The sequence below is a fragment of the Pelmatolapia mariae genome, linkage group LG16_19, assembly GCF_036321145.2.
Source record: "Pelmatolapia mariae isolate MD_Pm_ZW linkage group LG16_19, Pm_UMD_F_2, whole genome shotgun sequence".
Taxonomy (NCBI): Eukaryota; Metazoa; Chordata; class Actinopteri; order Cichliformes; family Cichlidae; genus Pelmatolapia; species Pelmatolapia mariae.
In genome coordinates, this window is record NC_086241.1 from 67,838,734 (window position 1) to 67,866,400 (window position 27,667).

A 27,667-nucleotide genomic window follows, 5' to 3' on the forward strand; every position below is an offset into this window, starting at 1 on the left:
AGACAAGCATCTGATTGGAGGAGGGTGATGTAAGGTGTGAAGAAAGCCCAGGTAGACAAAGGAAAAGCAATAAACAAGAAACTGGGGTTTACAGTTTTGATAGGCTAGACCAGATGAGTCGATGAGGTGTGATCAATCAGGGACCAAGTCTGAGCAAACAAAGCACTTCACATGAACATACAAGCATGGAGAGGGACTGAAGCGGGCGCTGTAGGAGCCACAGCAGCTGCATCTGGTCGTGCACTGAGGTATGTGCATGCAGGGCAGATGTGAGTGCTGTAATCTGCTTTTTGCAAACAGAAAACGATCTATTTTTTATTTGCATGAGGAGCGGGGGAAGTCGGATCCAATCATAAGTGGTCACTCAAGATGCATTTTAATGCCAGCTGTGAACTGGTATACTTAGAGCTGTCAGCATGTGTTTGGATCACTCAAAGCAGATGCTAATGCAAGGTCTGTCTCTCTGAAGATACAACCAATTATACCAACCGTACCAATGAAATCATATGTGCAGAGCACTGCTTGTACTGTCACAGAGAAAAAGAGCTCAGTGGGCACCGGAGAAAAATGACTGACATGACAAAAATGACAAAGCAGGATTCGGTCAGTATTTTAAAAAAAGATAGCCACAGTCAGTCAGCAAGACATTGTGAAAACGAGACAAAGAGAGACAAGTGAGAGAAAGAAATTAGAAGAGAAAAAGAAGAACGGATGGAGGAAGAACAGCAGAGCAAAATGGTCAACACTGAAGAGGTGTCATTAAATGTGGCTCCACCGACTGTAGCCACGCAGGAGCCATTATCATCCGCCGCTCTGTCCTCCTCCTCCATAATAAAAACTAATGTCCTCATATCTATCACTGTGGATGGTTCCAAAGCATCCAGGCTACCATAACTGACTAAAAATGCTTCAAAAGAAACTTTATCTTTATACATATATATATATATATATATATAAATATATATATATATATAAATATATATGTATATATATATATATGATGGCTTTTCACACTATTTAAATTATCTTCATGACCTTCATGAGGTCATCACCTACAGCTAACGGTTGTGCCTCGAATGTATTTCCTGCTATCTGCAGTCATCCCTTTATCCTGAGGCACAACGGCCGCTCTACAGAAAACACAGGCCAAGAACAGAGAAATGACATTGCATCAGTAAGTTCAGAAATTAGAGTCCATTAACCTGAACATTTTTACTGTTTCCTGCAGTGCAGAAAAACCCAAAAAACACCAGTCTCTGAGAAGCAGCCTCACCTGGCATACATGCTGGAAGCCCTGGATTCGCAGTAGCTCTGCACTCTGCAGGCAATGGCACTCCATGTAGAGCCCAAATTATTGCCTCTCAGAGTTCAAGTAGCAAACACACCTCCACATAAACTGTTTGGAGGAGCCTGCATGACTCAAGCTTTTATGACTGAAATGTGAGAAAGAAAGCACAGAGGAAGACTGGTAACACAAAGCAGACTGCTCGGGTCATGAAACGCAAGGAAGCAGACCAGCAGAAATCTGGGCTTTGCTCCCGCGAGTCCAGATTTGAGATTTCTGGTTCCACGTCTTTGTGATATGCAGAGAGAATGAACGGATGGTGAGAGAAGTGTGTTTCCCACTGAGAAGCATGGCGGAGGAGGTGTGATAATGTTGCTGGTGACACTGTTGGCCATTTATGTAGAACAGCCACAACATTCACAGCGGCTCAGCTTCCCATCTGGTTTCAGTTGGTGGGACCATCATTTGTTTTCCAACAGGACGACGACCCGAAGCACACGTCCACACTCTGTAAAGGTGTCCGACAAACACGCTAATGGAGCGCCTTCACGTTGACCCGACCTAAACTCAGAGGTGTTTGTGTTGAGCTCTCGCAGCATGTGTGCAAAGGTGGCTAATTTGAAGCTGCTATGCTTATTGCATAGTTGCACAGCGAAGCATCGAACGAGTTGTTCTCAAACATTTAGCTGCCGCTGTGTGGTGCCATTATTAAATCTAATACTTCCTTTTGGGCAACTACAAATGCTTTATTGGACATTTTATGTTGTAGAATGTACCTTATAGCACACTGTGCTTCATTCTTTAGCCTCATTTCTGCGCAAACCTAAAAACCACCTCAGTCTTTTTCCCTTCGCAGCCTCCATAAATCATACAATGTTTACTTTCTGACACGCTGTGCACCGTTAAGTTGCTCTGTCCAGTCCCAGCCCAATAAACACAGAAACACTGGGGAATTGCAGCTCACATAATGAGAAGCACTGTTTGTATCTTTTCTTCGCATTAGGTGGAAGCAGCCACGGACTCTGAATCTGAAAGCAAAGGCTCACGGGAGTACCATTCTGTTGGGATCCAGGTAGAGGATGAAAAGAAAGGGTAAGATAATGGCTTTGGGATTTTCACATCATTACAAAACATCAGGGTTTGATGTTTGATCTCGGTATCGCAGAAAATAGCCCCACTGTCAGTGCCATTATTTGTCATTTTGGCATGTGTACATTCACCCGTGCCTTTAATCTCTTCGCCCCTCAGACAGGGAAGGTTCAAACGCTCCAACAGCGTGACTGCAGCTGTGCAGGCCGACCTGGAGTTGGAGGGCTTTCCCACCATGGAGGACAAGGGCCTGCAGTTTGGTGGGGGATTCCAGCGTCACTCAGAGCCCAGCACACCTACCCAGTACGGGGCAGTGCGGACCGTGCGCACCCAGGGGCTCTTCAGCTACCGGGAGGATTATCGTACCCCTGCTGAACCCCCCAGTCCCCGGGAGACCACCAGCGAAACCAACTGGCAGCTAGAACCCCCCTCCCCGCGGGAGAACGCAGCTTCGCCGGGCGAGTCGGGGAGGGCGTCCCCTTCCCTGCGGAGGGACGGGAGCTGGTTCATGCAGTTGCTGCACAATGAAACAAAGAGGATGGAGGGCTGGTGTAAGGAGATGGAGGCAGAAGCTGAAGAGAATGACCTGTCAGAGGAGAGTGAGTGTTTTTCTGAAAGCTTTGTGAATCTCTGATCCTTTGAGCAGAATTAAAAGTTTGCATGTGCTCTGTTTGATATGCTGCGTGTGATTCAGTTCTAGGGAAAATCCGAAGTGCAGTGGGAAGCGCTCAGCTGCTCATGTCTCAGAAATTCCAGCAATTCTACTGGCTGTGTCAGCAAAACCTGGTAAGACGTGATTTTATTAAAGTCTGTAGGTTTTCTACATGAACTGGTAAAGAACAAATAAAACTGCTGTTTACATCCTAACTCACATGTAGGTGACATTAACTGCAGCACACAAATAACATGACCATCCACGCTGCATGTGATCCATCCTACCACATCTGTGCTTGAAGGTAAGAGAGAGAGGAATTAGAATGACACAGCTACATCTGGCACAAAGGTGTTAGATTCAAAATATTGATTGTGCTGTAGAATGAACTTTTGTCATTAGAAACAGTTCCACACTTTGTTCTTCAACCTTCAATACACGTTTAATACTTTAGCTGGTGCTAACAAACTGAATCAAACTGCCTGAAAATGTCATTGATTGTGGAAAAGTGCAACATTGAGAATCGATAGCTATTCGGCGCATTTATATGTGACCTGAGCATTCTGAAATAAAACAATACATGCGTGTGTGTGTGTGTGTGTGTGTGTGTGTGTGTCTGTGTGTGTGATGCAGCTTTATCCTGGAACAGAGGAAGTAAAGGTAGAACCAAGCTTCTATTCAAATGGATCTGAGACACCAGCAGTGTGTGTGGCACAGATGTTCCTCAGCACTATCACAGCCACTGGTTTTGCCTCTAAGTGTACGGCTTGCGTCCTGCTATGTCCTGGATCGTCTCCAGGGAACCTTTGCACAGTCTGTAACTTGCGTCCTATTGGCTGTGGTAGCTCCTGCCTCCATGGTTCTGGATCTCAGGGCCTGTTCCTTTGCTGACGTGATCCGAGCCTCTGTGCTGGCCTTTTCTAGCCACTGGTAGGATTTCTTTAGTCAGCCACTTCCCCTATCTGTCGATGGTACAGATGTAGATGTAGATAGATGGTGCAGATATATCCCATGCAGGGGCTTGGTCATCCAATACACTTCCTCCTCCTGTTCCTCATCACAGTCTGTCTTTAGCTGCCTGAGGCTCTCATGGAGCAGCCCTTGTGAGTGCTCCAAGTTTCATGCTGTACTGCTGACACTCAGTGATCCATGCCCTCCCACTTTCTGTAGCTCATGGAGCGTCTGGATGTTGGACTTGGGGTGAAAACCTCCATGCTGTATGAGGGGTTTTCATGTCTTGACATTTGTGACATCTCCTCCTCCTGTGGGCATCTTATTATTCCAGCTGGTTATCTGATGACCGGTAGGGCATATGCATTGATGGCTTGTATCTTATTCCTACTATTCAGCTGGCTTCTCTGCAACTGTCTTACCTTCTGTGAGTTGATGTCTCCCTCACACCTGGCATACAGTTAGATAGGTAGGTAGGTAGGTAGAGGCCAGGTACTATTTCCTCCTGAAGGAGACGGTGTTATGAATGTTTACTCAACAAACCAGCAACCTTGACCATGCCATAAATCCATATGGAACAATATTTCATACACCGCCTTGGTTTGTGAAATGTCCACAAATGAGAAACTTAAAAGGACGTCTCATCTTGTTTTAGGAGCCTGCTTTTCTTTAACATCTCAATCAACATTTAGGAAGCCTGAATTAAAACGAACGGTGTGCACAGAGTGCTTCTCTGGGAGAATTTCCAGGATTTGAAGCGCACACAGCCGAAGCTTAAAACTCACTAACTCCTTCCAAATCTGCCAGCTCTGAATATTTGAAGCCTTGAGACTTTGGAGACAGTTTGCCGAACATCACAGGCACAGAGGTCAGAATAAAGCTGATGGAGTTCTGAGTCCATCTCTCAGTAATTAGAGATAACAGGAGTGAATTCTGTTTCTGGCATTCCTCACACGGTGGACACTCATGTTTGAAATCTAAGGGTTTTTGCTTTTTTCAAATGGCTTGCTTTATGAAGGAGAATTATGCTAATCTCATAAAACTATACAAATATCAAAGCCGAATGTAGTCCCTATGGAGTCACAGTAAGCAAAGTATGATTAGCAATACTGTAAGTTTAATATCTGTGTGTGATGTTACAACAGATACAACTTTAGGAAAGAGGTGAAGAAATAACATTTTAATTGGTTAATGAATTTCTACACTTGGGGCCAAAGATGATATTTCTGAGATCATTTTAGCGACTCCCTGCTGTTTGTTTGGCTAAAAATAATTATCTGATTACTTAATGCACAAGAAACCAAATGAGTTGGGAACTTCAAAACTTAAATAACAAGCCCCCATCATATAAAATACTACATCTACTCTGCTGCACGCTTCAAATGTCATAATGTTTTAGAGCTTGACCATCTCTGTTTGTCGAGTCACAGCACAGATGTTTTGTCGGTGCAAAGTTTATGAAATCATGGAGCTGAAATAGCTGAAGTTATAGTTAAAGTAAAACACAGATGTAAATATATGAATAAAAACAAAATCCTGAATACAGTGCAGGGTGTGCTGCAGCCTTAGCTGTGACAGTGTTGTGCTCCACACCATCAAGCCCTGAAATAAAACAAAGCCTCCTGAGAGATCCTGTTTCTAATTGAATTTCTGCGTTGGATTTGGGAATAAAGAAATTTGCAATTAAATTAGAATTTGTAATGAACAAAGGTTAATAATATGCACACATTTACCTCAAGATCATCAATCTTTTTTCTCCCTGCATCAGTTTAAGAGCCTCTCATGATCATGCCTTATCGGGTTGTTTTTTAGACGTTATTGTCCTAGAGCACAAACCGGTGTACCCGGGTACTCGTGGGCGGCGTTCAACACATAAAATCAGCTCAGAGATTCTGTTCAGGCGTACGCAGGTTGTGCTTCCTTATCATGAATAGCCTTCACAGGAATATTCAGCTTGGAAGGAGCTAATTTAATGAATGAAAGAGGGACCAGCACACGGTAAACTCAAACCCATGACTCATTAACCTGCAGCAGTTACTGAGACAATGAGGCACCTTTCAGTCGGATGTTCCTTTCATTTCAGATATCAAGTGATGAATAGGTCTGCACCGACAAAGTCGGCTTAGTATTTCAGGCCTCATTCATGAGCGAATGACGGGACCGCTCTCCAACACAAGCTGTTGCCCCTCATTTCAATCACTAGTTTTAAATATGACGAGGACATCTAGTGGACTGGAGCTGAAGTGCAGTAAGCAGGGTGGCCCACATGTGTGGTGTTACATTATAGTATCTGCCTCACCACTTGAACACTCTTAAGAGTATTTGATCTTTCCTCTTGTGCCCGTGTTGCGTAGGACCCCAGTGCCATGCCGCGACCCACCTCTCAGGACCTGGCTGGGTTCTGGGACCTGCTGCAGCTCTCCATCGATGACGTCACCATGAAATTTGACCAGCTGCAGCAGATCAAGAACAACAACTGGAGGCCTGTAGATAGCCCAGAGAAGAAGGTGAGGACTCACCGCTTGCAGACTGATTTTTAAAAAAATTTGGAGCAAACAAAAAGTATTTTCTAATAAATTGCAAAATTATATTTTAATCTTTCTCTCTTCTTTCTAAAGGCACCAGCTCCCGTACCAAAGAAGACAATTCGACAGAAGAGTGCAATGACGAGGGAGAAATCCCTGGACCTCCCAGATAGGCACCGGCAGGAAGCCCGCCGACGGCTCATGGCAGCCAAGCGGGCGGCCTCTTTCCGGCAGAACTCAGCCTCGGAGCGAGCGGACAGCATCGAGATCTATATTCCAGAGGCTCAGACTAGACTTTGAGAGGATCGGGTCAGGGGCTAACATGTCTCCCTATTTCAAACAAAACTTTAAAACTAGCCTTTTTCTAGACTGCTAATCTCTCTACTCTTCCTTTGTCCATCTGTCGTCTGATCTCGATAGCCATCCTCAGTGCCCATCGCCAAAACCCCACCGGACTGTAGGATGCGCCAAGGCTATACTCCCGCATCCAGAGCGAGTGTTAGCAGAAATGTATGTCTGACATGAGTCGCTTGGGTTTCTCCTTAGCTCACTCTCATGACACCCGACCTACAAGCTCTCTCATCCAGTGTCCTGGATGGGTACATCTGTAGTTTTTCAGCATTTGCAAAGTGCCATTTAAAAAGTGCAGCTTTGAGAACCTACCAGCAACCAGGCCTTTGAGCTAAAAGAGTAAATGAGAGATATATTTATTTCAAGTTGTTCAAAAACGGTTAAAGTTAGTAGCCCTTCGATACTTTTTGATCATTTGAAAATTATCTTATGATTTCTTTTCTTTTGGGGAATAAGAAGCTAAGTATCACTAAATTGTTGTAAGTTCAAGTCTTTGCAAAGTGCCAATGCTTGAAATACCTCAACTGTGTGCATGTGGCACTGGTTACACATTCAAGGTTATTCAGGCAGCCCTAAATAAGCTCTGGACTGGTCAGTGTTGAAAAATGCAGCTTTCTACCCAATCTGGTTGTAGTCAAACATTCTTCATGGTCTGGATTGGTGGAAGAATGACATCAGCTCATCAACGCGCACATTTCAAACATCTTTCCTATATATCTCATGTACCCGTTGCCAACTTTCAGATATCGACATTTACTTGAAGCTGAAAAGATGCAAGTCTTGTGCCAACACGTTCATCATGTCAATGCAGTAGAAGCCAGTATGAAAGTGTCTGTAACTCCTTAGATTGAAATGTGTAGACAAATGCACTTATGCACTTATTACAGTTCTCTGTATTTCCAAGGGAAATGTACATACCCCAGTTCACAATAGTACTGTTGTATTTTTGAATTGTGAGTGGGATGAATATTCATCGTGTTTTCCCCCCTTCGTCTCCACTGTTTTCCGCCCTTTCTTTTGCTCTTGACTTCTCTGGATTTGTTGCATACATGCAGTCATTTTGATCGCACACACACTCGACGCCGCACGGCCGTCTTTTCATCCGACATGCTTCTGTCAGGCCCTTTCAAGTTGCACCCTCAGCCACAGTTAATGAGGAGTGATGGAGAGAAAAATGTCAAAACATAAACAAAATATCTGCATACTCGCTTCTTTAATCTATGAAGTACTTTGTAATTTTTCCCATTTCTTGAAAAGTTCAGCGTAGTTTGAAGTCTCCCTGTGGCTGACACCCTTTAGGAAAAGATGGGGAATAATGAAATGAAAGTGGGGCAAAGGCTTTTCCAGAGGGATGCAAGCAGCTAAAACTCTGCAAGAGCCCTGCTGAACAGAAAGAACGGGCTGTGCACACCGATGCCAATTTTAAGTAGTGAATGGAGATTTGCACAATCCTAAATTCCACACAAACAAAAGCTAAAGATCACCTACATCTATATATGCAACTGTTACAGAGGTCTGGGGTTTTCAAAGTGTGGTTCAGGGACCTCCAGGGGTCCACGACTCAAAATAGTTTGCTGTCAATCTGTATGGGCGCAATACACACCAATAAAACTATTGTAATCAGTGAAGGAATAGCTGGTTTGATCCAATCCTGGTCCGTGATTGTGTTCCTCATAAATTCATTCTGAGCAAAATGCTAAAATTCTGCTGCTTAATTATGAAACTTTGGTGCCAGTGATTTCGACGTTCGCTCCACTGTGTTGCTGATGTCGCTGTCAAATCATTGACCTAAAGACTGAAGTCTATTAGTAAAACCTTTGGGATAATCAACCCACTAAATGGTGCTGCTTTTTATTTAATCAGTACAGTACTAGACAAATAATCAAGTCGAAATAATGCGCTGTCCACTGAACGGTACATCACTTTAAAAATCTATTTTTATGACTAATTGTGCCCGAGTGCCTGGCTTCATTATGGGTGGGTTCAGGGATATGAATCATATGATAGCAGTAAAAAAACAAAGTCCCTGGATTTGAATAGTGTGTGTGTGTGTGTGTGTGTGTGTGTGTGTGTGTGTGTGTGTGTGTGTGTGTGTGTGTGTGTTGCTGATGTGTGAGCGTGGATCTTGTTTTTGTAGCACAATGCTGACTCTAAGTGAATCTAAGGTCTGCGCTTCATTTTCCTATTACTACCCAGCTGTGGCCTGACCTCCATCGCCCCCCGCACCCCCACACAGACATACACGCCATCGCCGTGCCATCAGCTGTTTGATAAATTGTATTTCAGATACCTTGATTTACTTTTTGCTGCTGCGAATTGTACTTTTGAGTAAACGCAGTATTTTTTGAACCATGCGCATCCTTGAAGACATAAACTCCGAGCATACGTGGGATTCACACTTGTTTTCAAGCTACCGTGTATGACACATTCCTTATCTGTCAAACCTCTTGTAGCAAACCTCAGACAACACATTATAGAGAGTCCGACAAAATGACCAGGTAACCAAAGTCTGCGATGGAGTGACAGCGTTTCAATAATGAAACAAAAGAACACGGCTAGCTCGAATTCTGTTGGGTTTTTCATTGCAGAGGCAGGGAGCTTTAATAGTGAGACAGTGGGTATCTGGAAAGCGTCTGGGCGTGCGATGCCAGGCAGTTGGCAGAGCGGGGACGTTCCCCTGCTGTTGCCACAGTGGCAGACAGACGGCAGAGAGACAGACTCGGGTTGACATATGCTGGCTTAGAGGAGACGAGAGCTCGGCGCTGAGGCCCAAACTGCTGGTGCTGTGTGCTGTTCTGTAGCTGGAAGGCTGTTCATGTGAGGATCGCTAGCTGCTGCGCTGGGTCATTTTTAGCCTCTCTTTGACTAAGCAAAGCAGCTTATGTAAGATTTTGGGTCCTTGGTGAGATCAAGCAAACTGCCTCTAAGGCCCTTCAAAGCTTGTGTTGATAAATGTATTGCTGAATTGTGGCCTGCACTGTAGAACTTAAGCATCAGCACTACATGTTTCTGCTGGGCTGAGGCTGAAACGACTGAGGAGTTTCTCCCTTATGTATCTTGAGCAGGGCCGTGAAAAACGTAGTATAACCGCCACCTGATTCAGTTTCAAGCATTTCATTTGCACCTTTAAGACGCATCGCATAATTTGCGAGGAGGCCTTTTTTTCTAGTCGGACCTTGAAGGCAGCAGGGGAGATGGAAAAGGGCAATAAGGAGACGAGTGTGAGTAAATTTACAGATGCATTTAGAGATAAGAACTGTGCAGAAATCATCACTCCCTTATCACCCCAGAGACTCTCCCTTAGTGGCAGTTTCTACAACGTGAGCCAGACCTCGTTGCTCTGACGGCTGGGTTTTGTCTCCCAGTGAAAATCGTTTTCCATCGATGACACCTTTTCTTTTGAGGTGTGAACGCATTCTCACATGAACTCTTTTTCACAGAGCGATCTTGTATTCCCTCGAAGCCGATTGTAGCGCTTATTCTGCGCCGAGTCCTTCTGGATGACGCGCGGCATGAATCCGATACTGTGAGCGCCAAGGGAGTCTTCTTTTGAGGATGCAGTTGCAGCGCTTTCCTTTAGGTGGCCCGCAGAAACCTCGTGTGAACCCCGAGCGTAGAAAATTTCAACAATGCTGTATTCAGTGCCAGGAGGGCAGCGGCCAACTGCAAGTGCAATGTCTTTGACTTATCCAGCAAACTGTAAAGTTCTTACTGCACATTAGTTTTACGTAATCAAACCATGACTGCCGTCGCCGACCGTGTCCCATCTCCAAACATGCCGTTTGAGCTTGTATCTACACATTCTGTGGCCTCACTTCTGGTACGACTGTCTATGCGCTTTAAACTCTAGAACCCATGACGTGAACTATTTCAAGGGGACTTTTTGGTAATCGTGCCATGGAAAGAAACACACTGATACAACACTTCCTAGAAGTTGGAATGTGAAACAACTCTATAATTACTAGACAAAATGAAAAAAGGTAGTTGTTTAGCTAAAACTATTTTCATCTCTTGTATATCATATCTATAGGAAGGATGAATATAATGCCAAATATTCATTATTTGTAAAGAAATATATATATAGATATATAAATATAAAATATATGCTTCATTGAAACACAACTATTTTCTGCACTTGCTCATGTTTTGCTGTTATTCTCACTTTGTTATGGTTCCTTTCTAAGCTGATATGATGGCATGCAAAAAAACTGATTTTGAATGTAGGCTTATTTATTCTTTTTTGTTTTTGTTAAGAATTATGACACTGTCACACTGATGTACATTTGTTATGTATTTATTTAAGTCTGCCACACGTGCATCTCTCAAGGCGTGTTCTTTCAGTGCAAGTTACCTTATTGTTAATTTATTTTGTATTATTATACCATATGCATTTTCCTCCATTCTTTCAGAGCTGTTGGGAGATTTTGCCTATTTGAGTCGTTGATCATTGCTTAGTTCACTCAGTGTAAATAATTCTGCAATTAAATTTTTTGAGGAAAAAGTTTGGGACAAGTTTGTCTTTGTGGTCCTTTTTACTTTGAAAAATAACTCGCTGCTGTTGTGATCATCACAGCAAAAGTATTCACGTAAATGTTAGACATTATACATTACACTGCATTTAATCCACTGAAGTGGGTATGCCAGAATAACAGCTTTCTGATGCCTGTCCTAACAGTAACTGTACTTCCAGCGGAGGGATTTTCTCCCACCGGAGGGGAGCTAAACGAATTCATCAAACTGCTCTTGACATTTCATGCATTTTAGATCTGTGGCCCGCTAACGAAAATAGCAGTGAAATAAAGATGAAGTGTAGCTCTGAATCATCAGTCAAAGAAATTGGTGCACTTACTTTCCAATGTTCATAGTGTGTCAGGAGGTTCACCAAAGAACTGGCATTTATATAAGAATAAACTGAATGAACTAGCTTTTGTTTTTTCACATCTAACAAAAGCGATCAGCGTGCGTCAGCTTACTATAAATCAATCTGCTTATCCAATTCAGGGTCACGGGGGTGCCGAGGCCTACCCCAGCTGTCACAGGGTCCACCGTGGAAAGGTTGTCAGTCTGTCGCTGGGCTAGCACGCAGAGGACGACAACCCTTCAAGCTCACGTTCACACCTACAGCCAATTTAGAACCAGCAATTAACCTGACCCCATGCATTCCTTTGGAGAGAAAACGCAACATCACACAGATGCTTCTTGCTGCGAGTCGACAGTGCCCATGTGTTCAGCTTACCCTTGAACACAATTCTTTAAAGCAACCCACATAATGCTTCTGGCACTAAAGAGTTCTATATTCAGCATTATATTCTTGTACTTTCATACTTTTGCGACTTCGAAAAAAAACGCCTTAAAAAAATCTACTTAACTTGCGAGAAACCGCCTCTGTCCGCCGATCCAGCAGTTTGAATTCTTTGCATTTCAGGATACTGTTCTTTAATAAACGGTAAGCATTATACATATTGTCCTTGCAACATTGGAATTTCATAAATGAATGATTCGCTTGGCTTGCAAAAGTATGACGTCACAACAATGTGATTGGTCACTTGCAATGTTGCACCTGGAACAACATTTATTATGATGATGTGGGAACAACACCGACACGAGGATATCAGATCATCCGCATCACAGCAACGGCAGCATCCATAAATTCTACAGTTCTGCAGGCTGGCTGTCTGCAAGAATGCGACCACTGGCACAGCATACAGTATCAGGACTTTAAACTTCAGATGATCAGTGTCCAAATGTTTCAAAGACGTTGTAATGGCCATAAAGGTCGAAGTCAGGCAAAGATATGCTGGGTATACATGTTTTCAATGCTTTTCATTCCTGCAGAATTTTGACCTACTAGCTCTTTGCCAGGTAAACAACAATGGGTAATTTGTCTTACCCCGTAAACCTGAGAGGAAGCTGAGAAAGAGGTCAGTCCAGTGAGAGTAGAACACAAGGTCCGCTCCTGTTTGTTAAACGGCTCTTGCAACAAATAAAAATAAAACACATTAATAATACAGTGAAATAAAATAAATCAAAGCTTTAGCACATCAACTCCTCAAAAACAAAACCACGAAAAATGTAAGCGAGGCCACTTCATTTGAATCTCACAATGCAAGGTCTCCCTCTGCTGGTCGGAGATAGACACAGTGTTCCAATAACACGCCTCTAATAGTTAAAAATGCAATTCTGTGCACACGTTTATTACTTTTTTGACCAGAAATTAACATTTTATTGACATGACTATATTATTTATTACTGTGAGGGTTTATTTATTTATCTTACTATTTGTTAAGCGGTTTATTCAGTTGAATCTTGCGACTTCTTCTACAGGAATCCAGTCGTAATAATAGATAATCGTGGTTGATATTAAAGAGGCTGTCTGTTTCCAGACAGAAAATATAAATAAGAGGCAACCAATGGGATTCTACGGCTGATCAGCGCTGACCAATGGGATGTCTGCAAAGTACAGCGAGGCTGGACTTCCTGTGTGGATGTCACATGACCAAATTGGAGTCGTATGATGTGAGTTTTCCTGTTTGGGGTACTAGCGGTTACAGAGGGACGCTGCACTCCCTGGAAACGCTTCGGTCCGGTAAGTTACATGTTTCTGTGTTAGTTAGTAAGTAAACTGCTTTAGATTTAATCATTTTTAAATATTCTGTGAGATATGTCGCGATGCTAACGTTGCACTTTTCTCTGACTCCTCTTTCGAAGAACTTGGTAGTGAAAGTTTGTCACGGGCGGATGAAATGAACACAGACTAAAGACTTACATTACATAGAGTTTAAATAAAATGATCCGTGTGTACCGAGGTCCACGGCTTCGTGGAGTGTTTTCACAGGCACAGTGCCGCATTAATGGATGGTGTGTTGTCTGTCTGTTGTTTTGCAGGTGGGCCACACACACCATGCTCCTAGCAGTTCCACCTTCAGGTGAGCCTCCCCGCGCTCAGGTTCGGTGATCCTCCGTAAAGCGCCATGGCCTCCGAGCAGCACACCGGCCGCCTCCCCCAGCCCAGTGCAGAGTACTTCTTATGGGACTATCGCCTCCAGCTCATCGGCCTTGGCTTCTGCTTCTATACTGCAGTGTTCCTCTTCTGTCACCTCCTGTCTGTGTCTCTGTGCCGGACCTACAAGCCCCTGCTGGCCAAAGAAAAGGTTTTTTGGAACCTTGCTGCCACCCGGGCAGTGTTTGGGATCCAGAGTACAGTAGCCGGTCTCCGGGCCCTCACTGAAGACTCCTCAATCACCAGAGACAAAGTGAGGGGCCAGGAAGACTGGTCATGGTTTAACGTGCTCACAGCCACGGGCTTTTTTGCATTTGAGAATGTTGCACTTCACGCCTCCAGTGTGGTGTTTTGGTCATTCGACCTCCCACTGGCCACGCACCACTTCTTCGCCCTGTCGGGATACGTCGGGGCGGTGGTGTGGGATTCCCTGGGCCACTTCCTGCCCATGGTCACCCTCCTGCTGGAGATGAGCACGCCATTCACCTGTATATCCTGGATGCTGCTGAAGGTAAGCATGATCGTGTCATCTCATTCTCCGGACTTGTATTTGTACTTACCAAAGACGGCCTACGTTGACCTTTGGTAAGTCCAGGCCCGGCTTTCTGTAGCATCTCACTGGCTTGACCTTTTTCTTGACCTCTAAGTTTTACTTCCTCTTGGGTCTTGTGCACCTTGTGATTATGTTCACTGTATCAGAACGTTCTTAGAAAGAGGAAGTTCCTTTTTAAAAACAACAAAAACCTGCAGCACTAACCACAGTTTTCTCTGTTCCTTCTGCTCACTGGTTTAGTGAACAGATTTTGCATGAATGTAAAGTAAAGAGAAAGTGTCTGACAGCTCCATGATTGTGTCTCCCCTGACAGGCTGGCTGGGCATGCACTCTGTTCTGGAAAGCCAACCAGTGGGTGATGATTCACATGTTTCACTGTCGCATGGTACTCACTTACTACATGTGGTGGGTAACCTTGACCCACCGGGTGGAGCTGTGGACCCATGCGCCCCTGCCCCCGCTAATACTCTTCTTCACTGGCCTCACTCTGCTCACACTTATCATCAACCCCATATGGACCCACAAGAAGACAATGCAGCTTCTTAATCCTGTGGACTGGAACTTTAGCAACAAGGCGATCCCACTGAACGGCACCACCGACGGTCAGCCCGAGGCTTCTGGAAAGCCTCATGCCAGTTAAGGAGTATCATCGGTGTCATTTCCTGTTTCAGTTATGGCTTTTTATTTTATTATTTGAGACTGAGTGTGAGCTGACTTTCCTCACAAACTCACCTAATGGAAACCCTTTAAACTAAGTAATTGAGTTGTGTAGGTGCTAGTGGAAAGAGGGCATAAAGAGACTTGGCTCCTGACAAAGGTTTACATATGATCATAACAGAGTGTGCAACAGAATCTTTCACTGCACAGCTTTTATTTCGATTTCTTTTTATTTCAGGACTCTGGTATTGCTGTCGGGGTTTTTCCAGGCTCATAACAGGACTTTGTGGTTCACTATGCACACAAGTATTAATGATCCAGCAAAGAGTTGGCAATGGTGCGATTTCACACCTTTTAACAAGTGTTGCAAGTATCCACTTTTAAAGTAATAAATTACTTTTTTTCAGTATAAAATATGTATGAGAGCAGCTCCTGCATTAAAAATCATTAAGTTAAAGATCAACAAAAGCTTTAATAAGCAAAATCTGCTTTGAGATAAAGACCAGAATTAAACTGGACTTAAATATGAGTTGGGAGTAGATGTTGTCGGCCCACAGCTGTTTCTATTGTGTAGCTATTGAAAGTGAAATGAGCTCCGTCTGAAGTGAAGTGTCTCTAAATCAAAGCACTGTAAACTCCAGAGTGGACCCTTTGTTACACAGCTCTGCTGACTGAGTGGGGTAAAACTGGATCACGTTTGAGGATGACCTCTCATAGGTTTACTCATTGAAGTTATAAGATACTAAGTGTTGATCAGATTGGTGTGTTTGGACTGCATCGGCAGAGAAAGAAGCATTTATCATGGCGGTGTTACACTGAGTCACAGCAGTCCGCTTCACAAAGGCTTTACTGTGCTGAAAAAACACTGAACTAGTGCTTACACTAAGCAAACCTCTGACCCTGATAATTGTGGTTTAAACTGGTGCAGCCCTGCTGCAGTCCAGCTTTATTTATGGTATATTCTAAAATCCACTGAGTTTTATTTTATGTGTGTGGGATTTTTATAAAAACATACTAATGGCGATTGTGTGTGTTCCTGTATTTAAACCATAGGTAAGATTTTATTTGTCTTTCGCTGCAAATGTTCAACTTCTCCAGAATATCCCACTTTAACAGCTCTGCTTTTAGTTCTCATTAATAGAATAGCCCTGTATTGTTATTGTACATGGAAAACAGAATCATGTGTTATATTCAGTAATTTTTTTTAAGAAATTTTAATTGTCCACGTAGTTGTAATTTTCTTTCTACAGTGTGCACATTAACACCTTTGGCTCGGCCTGCACAAAAGCTGCCCAGCAAATAGGTGAAGCCCTCGTTAGATGTTTTCCTGCCTGTGTGTTTAATAAAGTGGAAAACGCTTCGAAGCCAGAGTCCAGTAGATTTAAACTTTTCTGCTTTTCACACCTTCAGTAATTTAATCTTCATAAAGAGTGAAATGTTGATTTAGCTGTAGCTCTGATCTCACTTTAAATAAATCTGATCATGTTAGATTCAGATTGTAAAATTAGAGAACTAACATGGGACAGATATCCTGTTGATTCAGTGCCATATACTAACAGCTTCTGTGTTATGTATGTTGGACTGTGCATTTATTTAAACTACCGAGTTTCAAAATAAAGTGTTTCCTTGGTTATTGTGTCTCTTTGTTCTGTTTTTTTTCTCCTGTCACCATGCTCCTGCATGTGACCCAGAAATTCATGTAAGTGGGGCATGTTCACACAGGTCTGGAGCGCAGAGGGTGACCTGTAATGTAGGCTTTAAACAAAAAAAATGATAGACAGATGCTGCAGCTGTGACATTTAACTGGCAGCCCTTCAAGATGATTGCTCAAAGGAGAGGATGTCTGATTTTATTGTATGGCTATTCCTTCCTCCTCTTACATTTCAGGTGGGAAGCTCAGTGTGAGCTGAGGGGGGAGGAGAATGAAAGAAGAGGCCTTAGAGCTCCGACTGTAAGATGTGAAACAGAGGATCTGCCTGTAGGTGGCGCAATGGGAATGATTACCTCCAGTTTTCAATTGATTTTTTTTTCAACATTGCCATAAACCGTCAGCACATTTTTGGACATTTAAGGACGATTTCCCCGTAAACAGCGAGCACAGGGCTGCAGCAGGTTTGTCTCGTACACAGATCTGTTACAATCTGAAGAGTCACTTTGCTTATTGCGTTACTTCTTTTTAAAGTTAAGACATTAAAACAAAAAGCTCAGTCTGGTCAGAGAAACGACAAATTAATCAGGATTTTTTTTAAGGATCTATAAAATGCTTAAAAACATTTTTTCCGTTAAAAAAAAGTGAAAGTTTCAGTGTTAAAGGCACAGAGTTCGTTATTCTAACTTTATTTGTCTGCTCCTGTAAATCACGCGTGAAGCAGCAGTCCAGCCTCTTCATCAGCGTGGACATCGGTGCCTCCCGGGGACAAAAATCCCTCCTTCGTTGTTTTCGGTTCAGGTTTTAACGGATAAGCTAAAAACTTCCTTCAACATCATCTCCGGACAGCTGTTTCGGAGGGAGCCACCTCACACGTCACGTGTCCGCTTTGCTCAAACTTCTTTCCCATAAAATCCTGCCGGAGAAGACGGCGGAGGTTTGATTGGCGTTCTACGCAGCCAATCAGAGCCCGTAGTGGCGCCGTGGCGGCCAATCAGCGTCTGAGACGGGGGGTGAGAGGGTTTTCATGGATGAAGTCAGCTTGCACCGAAGGGAGAGAAGTAAAAAGGACGAAAAGTGGATGTTTTGATAGGTTTGAAGTTGTGCGGGAGTCTGAAATGTTTTGCGTTTAACGCTTGCTGTGAAAGGATTACGTCATTCATCTGGGAGCACGTCACAGAACGGTGAGTTGAGGTCATTTGTAGGTTTTTCACAAAGTTCTGAATATCCCTGACAAATGTGTCCCGATAACTGTGAGGTGAAGTGAGCAGTGATGTCAGCCTGAAGCAGAAACTGTGTGTTGGAAGATGTTGGCTATAACGTGGCGTGTCAGTTTCCACGGAGAAGATCCCAAACCCTGTCAGATACCTGCAATAACACAGTTACTAATGCGCCTTTTATGCGCATTTATGCCAATTAGTGCACCCTAATCCGGAAATGATCTGCTTTAAGAACAAGAATTATATCAACAAACTCTCCTCTGTGTTTGTTTAAGAATTCACCAAGTTTCTGAGCTGCCGTGTAATATTTTCATACATTTCTTCTTCTTACTTTGATCTTACTGCTGTTTTAGGACTGATATGATGAGGTTTGAGAGAACTGATAATAAACAGCTTTATGAACACAAAAATGTGGACTGAAAACACTGCACCACCCGTGGAGTTGACACTCCGAAAAATCATTCATAACTGGATAAATCAGAGCTGCAGCGGCCGACTACAAATCCAAGTAGTCATGCATAGCATTCCTCAGCGAAAGCGCTGCACAGCTTCAGCCAAGTGGAAGATTGGTCTGAGCAGGCTGTGAAACCTCACTTTAATTCATCTGTTTGGCCTTTGGTAGGTTTAGTAGGTAGGTGCCTATCTGCACTACAAAAGTCAAGTTCCTCAAGGAACCCTCCGAGGTTTGGTAGATCTCCAATGATGGTTTGAAATACAAAGAATGCTTTGATCACTGCTTGTATTGTCTAGTGTCGTGCATGTCCAGTTCATTCAGCCAGGACGAGGGTGAGGTGGAAGAAAGGCTCACACATGCACATGCTTGCACACAAGAGTCTCCACTGGTAATTTGTTTGGCAAATAACTGGAGAGGCCTGCCTGTAAATACAGATGCTTAATAGCTCCACCAGTGTGGGCTGTTTTTACTGTGCTTAAACTGCCTGCTGTCACTTAATGTCGTGTACATCACGTAGAGTCCTTTATGAAGATGCTTTTATAGATCACAGCCAGTTTTGCCACAAACATGAGAACACAGAGCACAGCCAGACTTCAGTGTCCTCACCTGTGCTCGGAGCAGTCTGTGAACACAGGTGCGTTTTAATGGAGAAACACCAGGAATTCGTTAAGTAACTGTGACAGGGCAGCCTGTAGCGCCGCTTTGCCAATAGCAGCTACTGTTTACCGTGACTGAGCTCGGGGGTGCCAGAGCACACAATGGTTGTGCAGAGGAGCATACCATTCATTTTTAGAAAGGCAGTTATGGAGTCACTGTCCACCCACAACTCGGCCAAACATCCACCGAGACGGGACCTGGATTAGCAGCATAGCTCGCCAACAGCTGGGAAAGAAAGGCCGCTGCTCTCGTGCAGGTGGACGAGAGAAACTGACACAGCGCTGGCTTGTTAGGGAGCTTTACCTTCCTTTGTGCGATAGCACCGTGCTTTGTGAGATGAGCTGTAGCTCAGGACTCTGCGGACTGCATGCGTAGCTGCCCAGGGATGAGTAAAGCTAAGAGTCACTCATATTCTTGGCTTCGGGAACTGTTTCCACCCTTTTCAAGTCCATGCATAGCCCACTGATGATCAGGAGTGGTGTGGTTTCCTGTGGTCATTTATTGTAATCTGATTGAGCTGCTCTATTCACATTAAAATTCCTTCAGATCTGAAATCCAGCCAGTTAACAAAAGCGCCTTAGAGTGGCTGCTCATCACCGCTCACTAAATAGTGTGTTTCTGGTGACATGTTGGCTTCTCGGAGCTTTGGTGTGGCTCGCTGGGTGGGTGGAGACCAGTTACGAGTGACAGCCAAGACTTTACGGTCTCTGTCTTCAAATGGACACCACGTTTGAAATATAATGCAGTCTTTTATTTTGCTGAGTGATTCCCAGGCTGGCAGGGCCATGTCAGTGTTTGCTTTTTGTATTATTAAAAACAGAATCTGCCTGCAAGTCAGGCCTGCAAAAGACCGCTTCATACATACTGTATGGTAGGGTGATGCATCATTATGGCAAGCCCAATAAATCATGTCTGTAATCAGATGAAAGTCCTGCGGCCCCGTGCATCTGATTATTGAAGTGTACGCCCTACAATCGACTGCCGCTGCATTTATAATTATAAGTGGTAGCTGACGGGGATCACCAGACTTATCTTCTTGTGTTCTGTGTGGGTTTTATCCTGCAGTGCTGTGAGGAGAGGTTGTATTCATTGGAGAGGAGAGGAGTGTGCCATGTGAGCAGTAGGGAGGACTGCTTGCTTTACTGTGGTAGTGATACATGTGCCTGTGAATTTCCTTCGGTCCTTTGCGGATCTGATCCGAGCTTTCAACTTGCCAGCAGTCAGGACTCCAAGTTTGTGGTTGGAGTGGGTGGTGTTGTCGAGGCCCCCATACTGTGTGAGCCCCGGTGCTCTACTGGATGCTCATCACTTTGTTTTTTACCGTGTGGTTCAAAGTATAAGTAAGCTGTGTTAAAAGTGTGCTAATGAGAGTGATCTATAATACCTGTGAGAAGCATCCTTTTAACGCTGCTGTTACTCTTGAATTCTGATCATGAAGAGCATGCTGCAGCGCCCTGAACGTCCCCACAAACATCTTAGAGTACTTTGTTAAGACTGCTGGGCCTCTCTTTGCAGGCCTGGGATCTTGTGTTCAGTAATCCGAACAGAAGGATGCTCTGCCCAGAGCTGCAGAGCAAAGCTCAGACACCCGTAGCGCCTGTCTCTCCCAGCACCCGCTCCCCCGAGGCTTTGTTTATGACTTTCAGCCTGTGTGGAATGCCACTTGTCTTTAAGTGCGCACTAGAAGACTCGGCTGCAAACCTCTTGCCGAGCTCTCAGCGTCGCACATTTTTGATTGGTCTCTGTGTTTGGGTTAGTGGCTTTTTTATAATAAATCTGTGTTTAAAAGCATCCATGCTTAAATGCAAGTCCGCTCAGCCATTCTTTCATTTCTGTAGATGATTAGTGCATGATAAGAAACCTTGCCTCATCTATGGACACGGGTCGGGTGTGGCTTCAGTTAATAAGATTATAAGAGTTTCACATGTTTGAAACACGATTTAATAGAAATGTAATTCTAAAATTAAGATCAAGACAAAGACAGCTGTGGTGTCTCACTCAACACGGGTCACAGTTAATCCTCTGCACTCGGCCTTCTGCTGTATGCAACATACGTGCTGCTTGTTATGTAGCATGTGCAGGTTATTAGGAGCACACAGGTGAGCAAATTGTCTGCATTACGCTGTAAGCCATATGACTGTTTTCCTGTCTGCGCAGCATTGCTCAGCCACCCCAGCATGTAATGACACGCTCAGCTGAGTGTATCATCAACTGTGGAGAGGATTTTACCTTTTCTGCTGTCTTCCACTCTGCCTTAAATCACGGCTCGGAGATAAGCCAGCAATGCACTGCCTTTTAATTAAACACCAAATAGATTAGCAGTACAATTAAAAATTAATTACTGTGACTGTATTTGGCCTCTCAGCGAGGGTTTGTGAGATACGCACACTCAGCTCGTGTGGCTCAGTCCAAAGCTGGTGACCAAAGCTGCAGATGTCATGTTGTGTTTGTGCTACAGGTCATCTTCACGGGTGAGACAGGTGCTTGTTTGGTGAAGACCGCATTTGAAGTCACGCTACACCGCAAGCAGCGCAGGGTGTAATTTGGAAATGTGTTTAGTTTTCCTCCAAAAGCAAGCAGAAAGCCCAAACTGGGAGTAATTACAGGAGCAGGGAGGAATGCAGGAATCTGCAGGCTGACCGAGAAAAGATCAGCTTCACTCACACATATTACAAATAAACAGAAACATGAGAAACGAAAGTGTTTCAGTAACAAGTTTTTTAACCAGTCTACTTTTTCTCTTTAGTGCCTTTGGGGGAAGAAGAACACGTTTCAGTCCCTTTCCTCTCCCTTCCATCCTTTTCCTGCTTTCCTAAACCTCAAACAATGCTTTTAACGGGAGAGATGAGTCACCCTTTGAAGCTTCTGTTTGGCTTCGGCTGACAGTTCCTCACTTTAAAATGTGTCAGCCGAGTTACGAGCGTGTTTGTCGTGTAGGTACCTGCTCACAGCAGTTACAGCTGACTCACGAAACTAAGAAGGAAACCCAAGTACGAACCCCCTGGAATAAAAATAAAGATTCAGAGTTTTAGTTGTTTTCAGTTTGATCACACTGGATTGTTCTTATTTTTAATTTTCACTGAGATTACACGAGTGACAATTGCTGATATGATTTTATTCAGTCTAAGAAAAATATTTCATATCATGATAATTAAAAAAAGATAAAACACAAACATTATGTATCACTGTTCTTCAGCACAGTAGAGACTAAAGATGTAAGATATTTTAATGCTGCAGCTGCGTCTGCCTGTCTCTTTGTACTCCATTATGAAGGCTAGGGCCTCCTCAGGCTCAGTGCAGCCTACCTGTCTGTGTTAGCACTGTTAGCCGTAGCAGACAGGTCCTCTCTCCTGGCCTTGTGCCCAGTGAACAGAGTGGAGGACAAAGCGAGAGGATTTCACATTATTTCTAGACAAAACAAGCTTTGAGACTCAGAATGAGTTATCCTTCTTGTTTTCTGTTCTGCTGTGCTGCACGTTTGTCTTAGTCAGAAGCAGACTGCTGTGAACCTACGCTGGCTGTGGAGATCGCATGGATAGAGAATGGTGCACACACAGCGCTACAATGCCTGCTTTATGCCACAGCATGATGTCACCACACTGTCATCTGTCCTTGTGCACAGTAGACGTCCAGTAAATAGCTCAGCTTTGTTTGTAGAGACATTTGACAGAAACTGTCACCTCTGGATAAAAGCTGCACATCAGACAGGAACCCTGTGCTGCTCAGGAATGTAATGTCTCTCATGTTCAAGCAGGTCCAAAGGTCTCCTGCCTCAGCATGCTAATAAGGACCAAAATGTGTGGTTGATAATTGCTATTTGAGACAGAAGTGGCACACTGACCTGTGCCTCTGCATGATAACCTGCCTGGGTTTTAATTTACAGCAGCACATATTTCACATCCTGGAGCGTTAAAGTGAGTTTTTGATAGTCGACTCGTGTAATGCATTCTGAATGTATTTGAAACCAAAGAAATGAGTTCAAATCTAAGCCGAATCCTGCTTTGCATGAACTTTGCTTTAGCTGCAAAGCTCCACAGCCTCTGTTTCCCTCGTGGACACGCAGCAGGGTGTGATGTGTCCATTACAATGGTAGCACAGGCTGTGTATACCATGGCATCGCACACACACACACGCAGCATTAGCATATGAGAATGTCGGGCACACGTAAACACACGCCGGCGTCAGCTCTCCCCGGGAGCTTTACAAGTGTTTCCTTTGTTTTCACTCAGTCTTCATTTGTCTGAATTAGCTTTGGTTCAGAATCAGATGTTGGTACAAAAGGTAGCAGACCGTGACAACACAGCCACGCTGCTGTCTGCCGCTTTGATTAAGTAACATTGAATAACAAGTGGTTGGTCTTTTGTGGACCGACTGGCTCACATATGCTGACCTAGAAATGCCAAACTCTCTTTTTTCTGGAAAAATGTTGTATGAGCCTCCTTAAACTGACTGTAATGACATTTGTCCTTTCCTCCTGTAGGAATGTGCGTTGGTGTAACTGAGCCTCTGCGTGCTGATGTCTGAAGAGCTTTAGCAGGAGAAGAGCAGTAAGCATGGACATGGAAGACTTTCCTCCCCCACCTCCTGAAAGTAAAGTCAACAAATCCTCGTCCTTCATATGTGATTTGCATGTGTCCGCTTCCTCGATGCATTAAACTGGTAAACATGGTGGAAAGTGTTGTTTTCATGGGCCGGTTAGCTCAGTTGGTCAGTTCAATTTTATGTACATAGTGCCAAATCACAACAACAGGCCCTACAAAACCTCAGCAATCAAAACTCCCTATGAGCAAGCATTCGGTGACTGTGGGAAGGAAAAACTCATTTTAACAGGCTCAGGGAGGGGCGGGGCCATCTGCTGCAACCGTTTAGGGTGAGGGGAGGGGAGGGGAGATGAGAGACAGGACAATGGAGACACTGAGGAAGAGAGCTGAGTTTAAGAAACATCCACTTCCTTTTAGCGCCTCGTCCTGAAAGACCACCGTCTCGTTTAGCTCTTTTGTGATTGGCTGTCCCTGGCAATTTCGTTGTACATGTACAATGACAATAGACGGGCTATTCTATTCTGTAAGCAGATAGTTTGAAAGGCAGGTGGGTGGAGCTTCTGTAGTCACTATATGAAGGATATCCTTTCTCTTTGACATCATCCAAATCCAATGAGAAAAAAAAAGAGCTTGGCTCACAGGGATCATTAAAAAATTCCACAGCTGTCATAGTTTATAAAGGTATATATGTATGACAGAAAATGAATAAAAACATCCACTTTAACCAAAATGAGGAAACTTTGTTTCACAGGGGTTGCAGGTGTTGGTCAGCTGATCACTTCTGCAGGTCATGGTAAGGTTAGATGATTTTCTCAGAGGTTGATGAAGCTGTGCAGCTCGAGTCAACAGCGCAGATTCCTCTCCTCCGCTCATCCACCGCTGTAGCGTGCGTGGGCGGAGGAATGAGGGAGTAAGGAGAGTAAAATGTGCTGCGCTACTGTGAATAGCAGACAATGTGCTTCAGTATGAGGCAGAATACTGATGCAGCAGCGCGCACACAGGCACACAAAGCCTCCGGGGTAGACGCAGGCCAGAGAAATCCTTCGTCTCCAGCTGGCCGCTCGCTCGATTTGTTGCTGGGGCGAAACAGAAGCAGTGAGTCATTTAAGCAGACCGCTATGGAGCTGAGGGGTCCTCAGAACAACATCCATATTGTCAGGGTGAACAGCTCGCCTCCTTGCCACATTTGCATATATATATATATATATATATATATATATATATATATATATATATATGTGTGTGTGTGTGTGTGTGTGTGTGTATATATATGTGTATATATATATACACACACACACACATATATATATATATATATGTGTGTGTGTGTGTGTATATATATGTGTATATATATATACACACACACACACATATATATATATATATATATGTGTGTGTGTGTGTGTGTGTATATATATGTGTATATATATATACACACACACACACATATATATATATATATATATATGTGTGTGTGTGTGTGTATATATATGTATATATATATATGTGTGTATATATATGTATATATCTCAGTGATCTTAAACTTTGCATTTTTATAAGACTACAAAGTTGAAAGAAACTCTTCAAAGTGGAGATTTTATTTCCCTTTAAGAGCTGAAAGTAGACGTTAGATGATAATCGTGTGTGTGTGTGTGTGTGTGTGTGTGTGTGTGTGTGTGTGTGTGTGTGTGCACAGTCTGTAAGTAAGCTGTTCTGACATGCACAGCCACTCACCGAGCCAGCTATCAATGACCTCCTCGGCCCACAGTTACAGATGTACTATTGAATGGCCAGCTGTGATTATCGCTCTGGCAAAATCCAATCAAACGAACTCTGACACGGTCGAGTGTTTCACCAAAGTGCAGATTAATGCAGTTTTTAGCATGTGATCATGCATCCTAATTTCCAGTGTTTCCAAAGGCTGTCCGTGCCTTATCACGGCATTCAGCTCCACCGATGGAAACAGGCAGATAGCATCTCTGTTCCCATGCTTGCTCTTTGCACTTCTGTTTTCTTGAGCCATCAGCCGTGGGTGGAGATGGACACAGGTTGACAAAGTTGAGCGGGAACATTAATCACAGGCTGTTCTCTCTCACACTGAGGAGGTGGAACAACTACCTGTCAGAGCCTGATTCACAGCTGTGTGCACCAAAGTTAGGGTTCAGCCCGTTAGCTGGCCACTAGCCTGGAGGTGAATGTGGTTAATTAGATGGTGACTGTGTGTAAGCAGTAACTATACAATGATCAAAGAAGTATGTGTAAATGTTGGGAATTCAAACATGACAGCAAAGAATAAAAACTGTGGCGGTGGGATCGAACCAGGGACCGTTAGATCTTCAGTCTAACGCTCTCCCAGCTGAGCTATTTCGGCCTCTGGTGCTGTTGGGGGGCCTCACCGTGTCACACAGGAGACCGTGCTCTGTTTTCTTTGCGACCCTGTTCGGGATATGAGACAGAAAATCAAACTCTAGACTGGGAGTGAACGGAGCCGTGCTGGCTGTGACGAGATGTGTGAGTGATCACAAAGAATCTGTGGTATTTGAGAGAAACTGTGATAGTGGGAGAAAATATGATTCTCAGAAACCCTTCACCATGTTGGCTCTGATAGAAGCAGAGCCCCATACAAGCTCTGTAAAGCCTATTTATAGTATTACCTCATATCTTCACCAGCACTGACTTCTGAAATAAAAATACTCTTTTTCTCTTTTTTTTTTTACTGCAATCCCACCTACTGTCTGCATCCATGTTAGAGCTGAAGCCTGCTAATGGAGGCTGAGCATTCCTAAACCTCTTCCTTCACTTCATCAGATCAGGAATAATGAACAAACTCAGGCTGTAGCCCTCGCTGAAGGGAGTAACAGCTCTCTTTCCTGCTGGCCTAATTGCAGTGTGGAAACTGGAAAGATATTTGTAGTTCCCTTCCTGTCAGCTGAGCGCTCTGATGTGAATGCCTTTGAATGCTAGCTGTGCGTTGTAACCCCCCAGTTTGTTTTTGCTGTAAAACCAGTGCATGTGCTGCTTTGGCCAATCCCCGATGCCAAAGCTTGTGCAATAAAGTCGAGCCCATCCTTAATTAGAAGTCTGTATGTGGCTCAGTCCTGCAGATTTCAAATGCCACCCAGAGCGTATCTGTGTCCTCAGCCTCCTTTTTCAGAGCTGCAGCACCACCCATGATGCTACAGATGTTAAAGCAGCGCTTTAAGTATCGTTACTATTATCATGCAGTCAAAAAGTGTTTAGCTGACAGTGGTAAACTCATAATTAGTGTGTCTGTCACATCAGAGTTTTGCACTACATGATAAGATAATAAAGCGATATCTATTATTCTCTAAATCTAACTAAAATCCAACACCTGGCACATCTGGAACCTGTCCAGTGTTGGCAGGTGACATCTCTTTTGCAGATGAAGATGAGGGGGAACCCTTCGATTTTGACGACATCCCCGAGGCTGCCTGCCCGCCGCCCGCGCTCCCCGTCAGTAGGGATCAGAACAAGGACAGCACTGTGAACAGCCAACGCTCGGACCTCCTCCCCACTGCGGACCCCCCAGTGCCTTCCTCCGCAGCTCCATCATCAGCAGATGGAACAGTTGCCACAGCAGGTGGCGCAGCAGCAGAAGCTGAAGGGACATCTGCTGCTGAGGGGACTGATGACAGGGAGAATGATTTACCACCGCCTCCACCTCCGCTCCCTCCTCTGGATGATGACACAGAGACACGTCCTGCAGCAACAGGTATGCGGTCCAGAAGTGCTGGCCTTTCCTTAGGACGGAGAGTCCTTCCAACTAAAGTTGTGTTTGGAAATCAGTTAAGTGCAAACAATGCCTCGAGTATGTGTTTTGTTTTTTGGCAGTGACAAAGATTCTCTGCATTGCACTGTCATGTTGTGCGTACCTTATCTGGCTCTGCTCACGCCCCTTCAGCTCCAGCGCGAGTGAGATTGTAAAGTGGGGCAGTCTGTCTCTCTGGTGACACCTTGTATATCTGGCTGCCTGTAGCTGGAGATGTTCTGGCTTTTATCACTGAAGGGCATGACAGCAGCAGCGGTCGGGCTGGGCTCTGTTTATTCTCAGTCATTCTGAAAT

The 27,667-nt window shown here is 44.1% G+C and overlaps 3 protein-coding genes across 9 annotated transcripts in view; all 3 read left to right on the forward strand.

Annotated features, from left to right (window-relative positions):
• dlgap2a (discs, large (Drosophila) homolog-associated protein 2a) overlaps positions 1-11,309 on the forward strand; it is a 134,432-nt gene extending 123,123 nt beyond the window's left edge. For all 4 annotated transcript variants that reach the window (XM_063500184.1, XM_063500185.1, XM_063500186.1 and 1 more), the window contains 5 exons: positions 2,289-2,377; positions 2,534-2,973; positions 3,069-3,160; positions 6,332-6,484; positions 6,596-11,309. In XM_063500184.1, coding sequence (XP_063356254.1) covers positions 2,289-2,377; positions 2,534-2,973; positions 3,069-3,160; positions 6,332-6,484; positions 6,596-6,802 — 981 coding nt within the window. In that variant the 3' untranslated portion in view covers positions 6,803-11,309. The remainder of the gene's footprint in view (positions 1-2,288; positions 2,378-2,533; positions 2,974-3,068; positions 3,161-6,331; positions 6,485-6,595) is intronic.
• A 2,033-nt stretch (positions 11,310-13,342) lies between these two features.
• cln8 (CLN8 transmembrane ER and ERGIC protein) lies at positions 13,343-16,701 on the forward strand. Its single transcript, XM_063498126.1, has 3 exons — positions 13,343-13,439; positions 13,739-14,364; positions 14,720-16,701. The coding sequence occupies exons 2-3, from the start codon at positions 13,825-13,827 to the stop codon at positions 15,044-15,046; spliced, it is 867 nt and encodes a 288-aa protein (XP_063354196.1). The 5' UTR covers positions 13,343-13,439; positions 13,739-13,824; the 3' UTR covers positions 15,047-16,701.
• A 1,011-nt stretch (positions 16,702-17,712) lies between these two features.
• Positions 17,713-27,667, forward strand: part of arhgef10 (Rho guanine nucleotide exchange factor (GEF) 10) — a 43,304-nt gene continuing 33,349 nt past the window's right edge. For 3 of the 4 annotated variants that reach the window (XM_063500024.1, XM_063500027.1, XM_063500025.1), the window contains exons 1-3: positions 17,713-17,895; positions 23,523-23,632; positions 26,960-27,316. In XM_063500024.1, coding sequence (XP_063356094.1) covers positions 23,596-23,632; positions 26,960-27,316 — 394 coding nt within the window. In that variant the 5' untranslated portion in view covers positions 17,713-17,895; positions 23,523-23,595. The remainder of the gene's footprint in view (positions 17,896-23,522; positions 23,633-26,959; positions 27,317-27,667) is intronic. The other variant, XM_063500026.1, reaches the window with a different exon arrangement.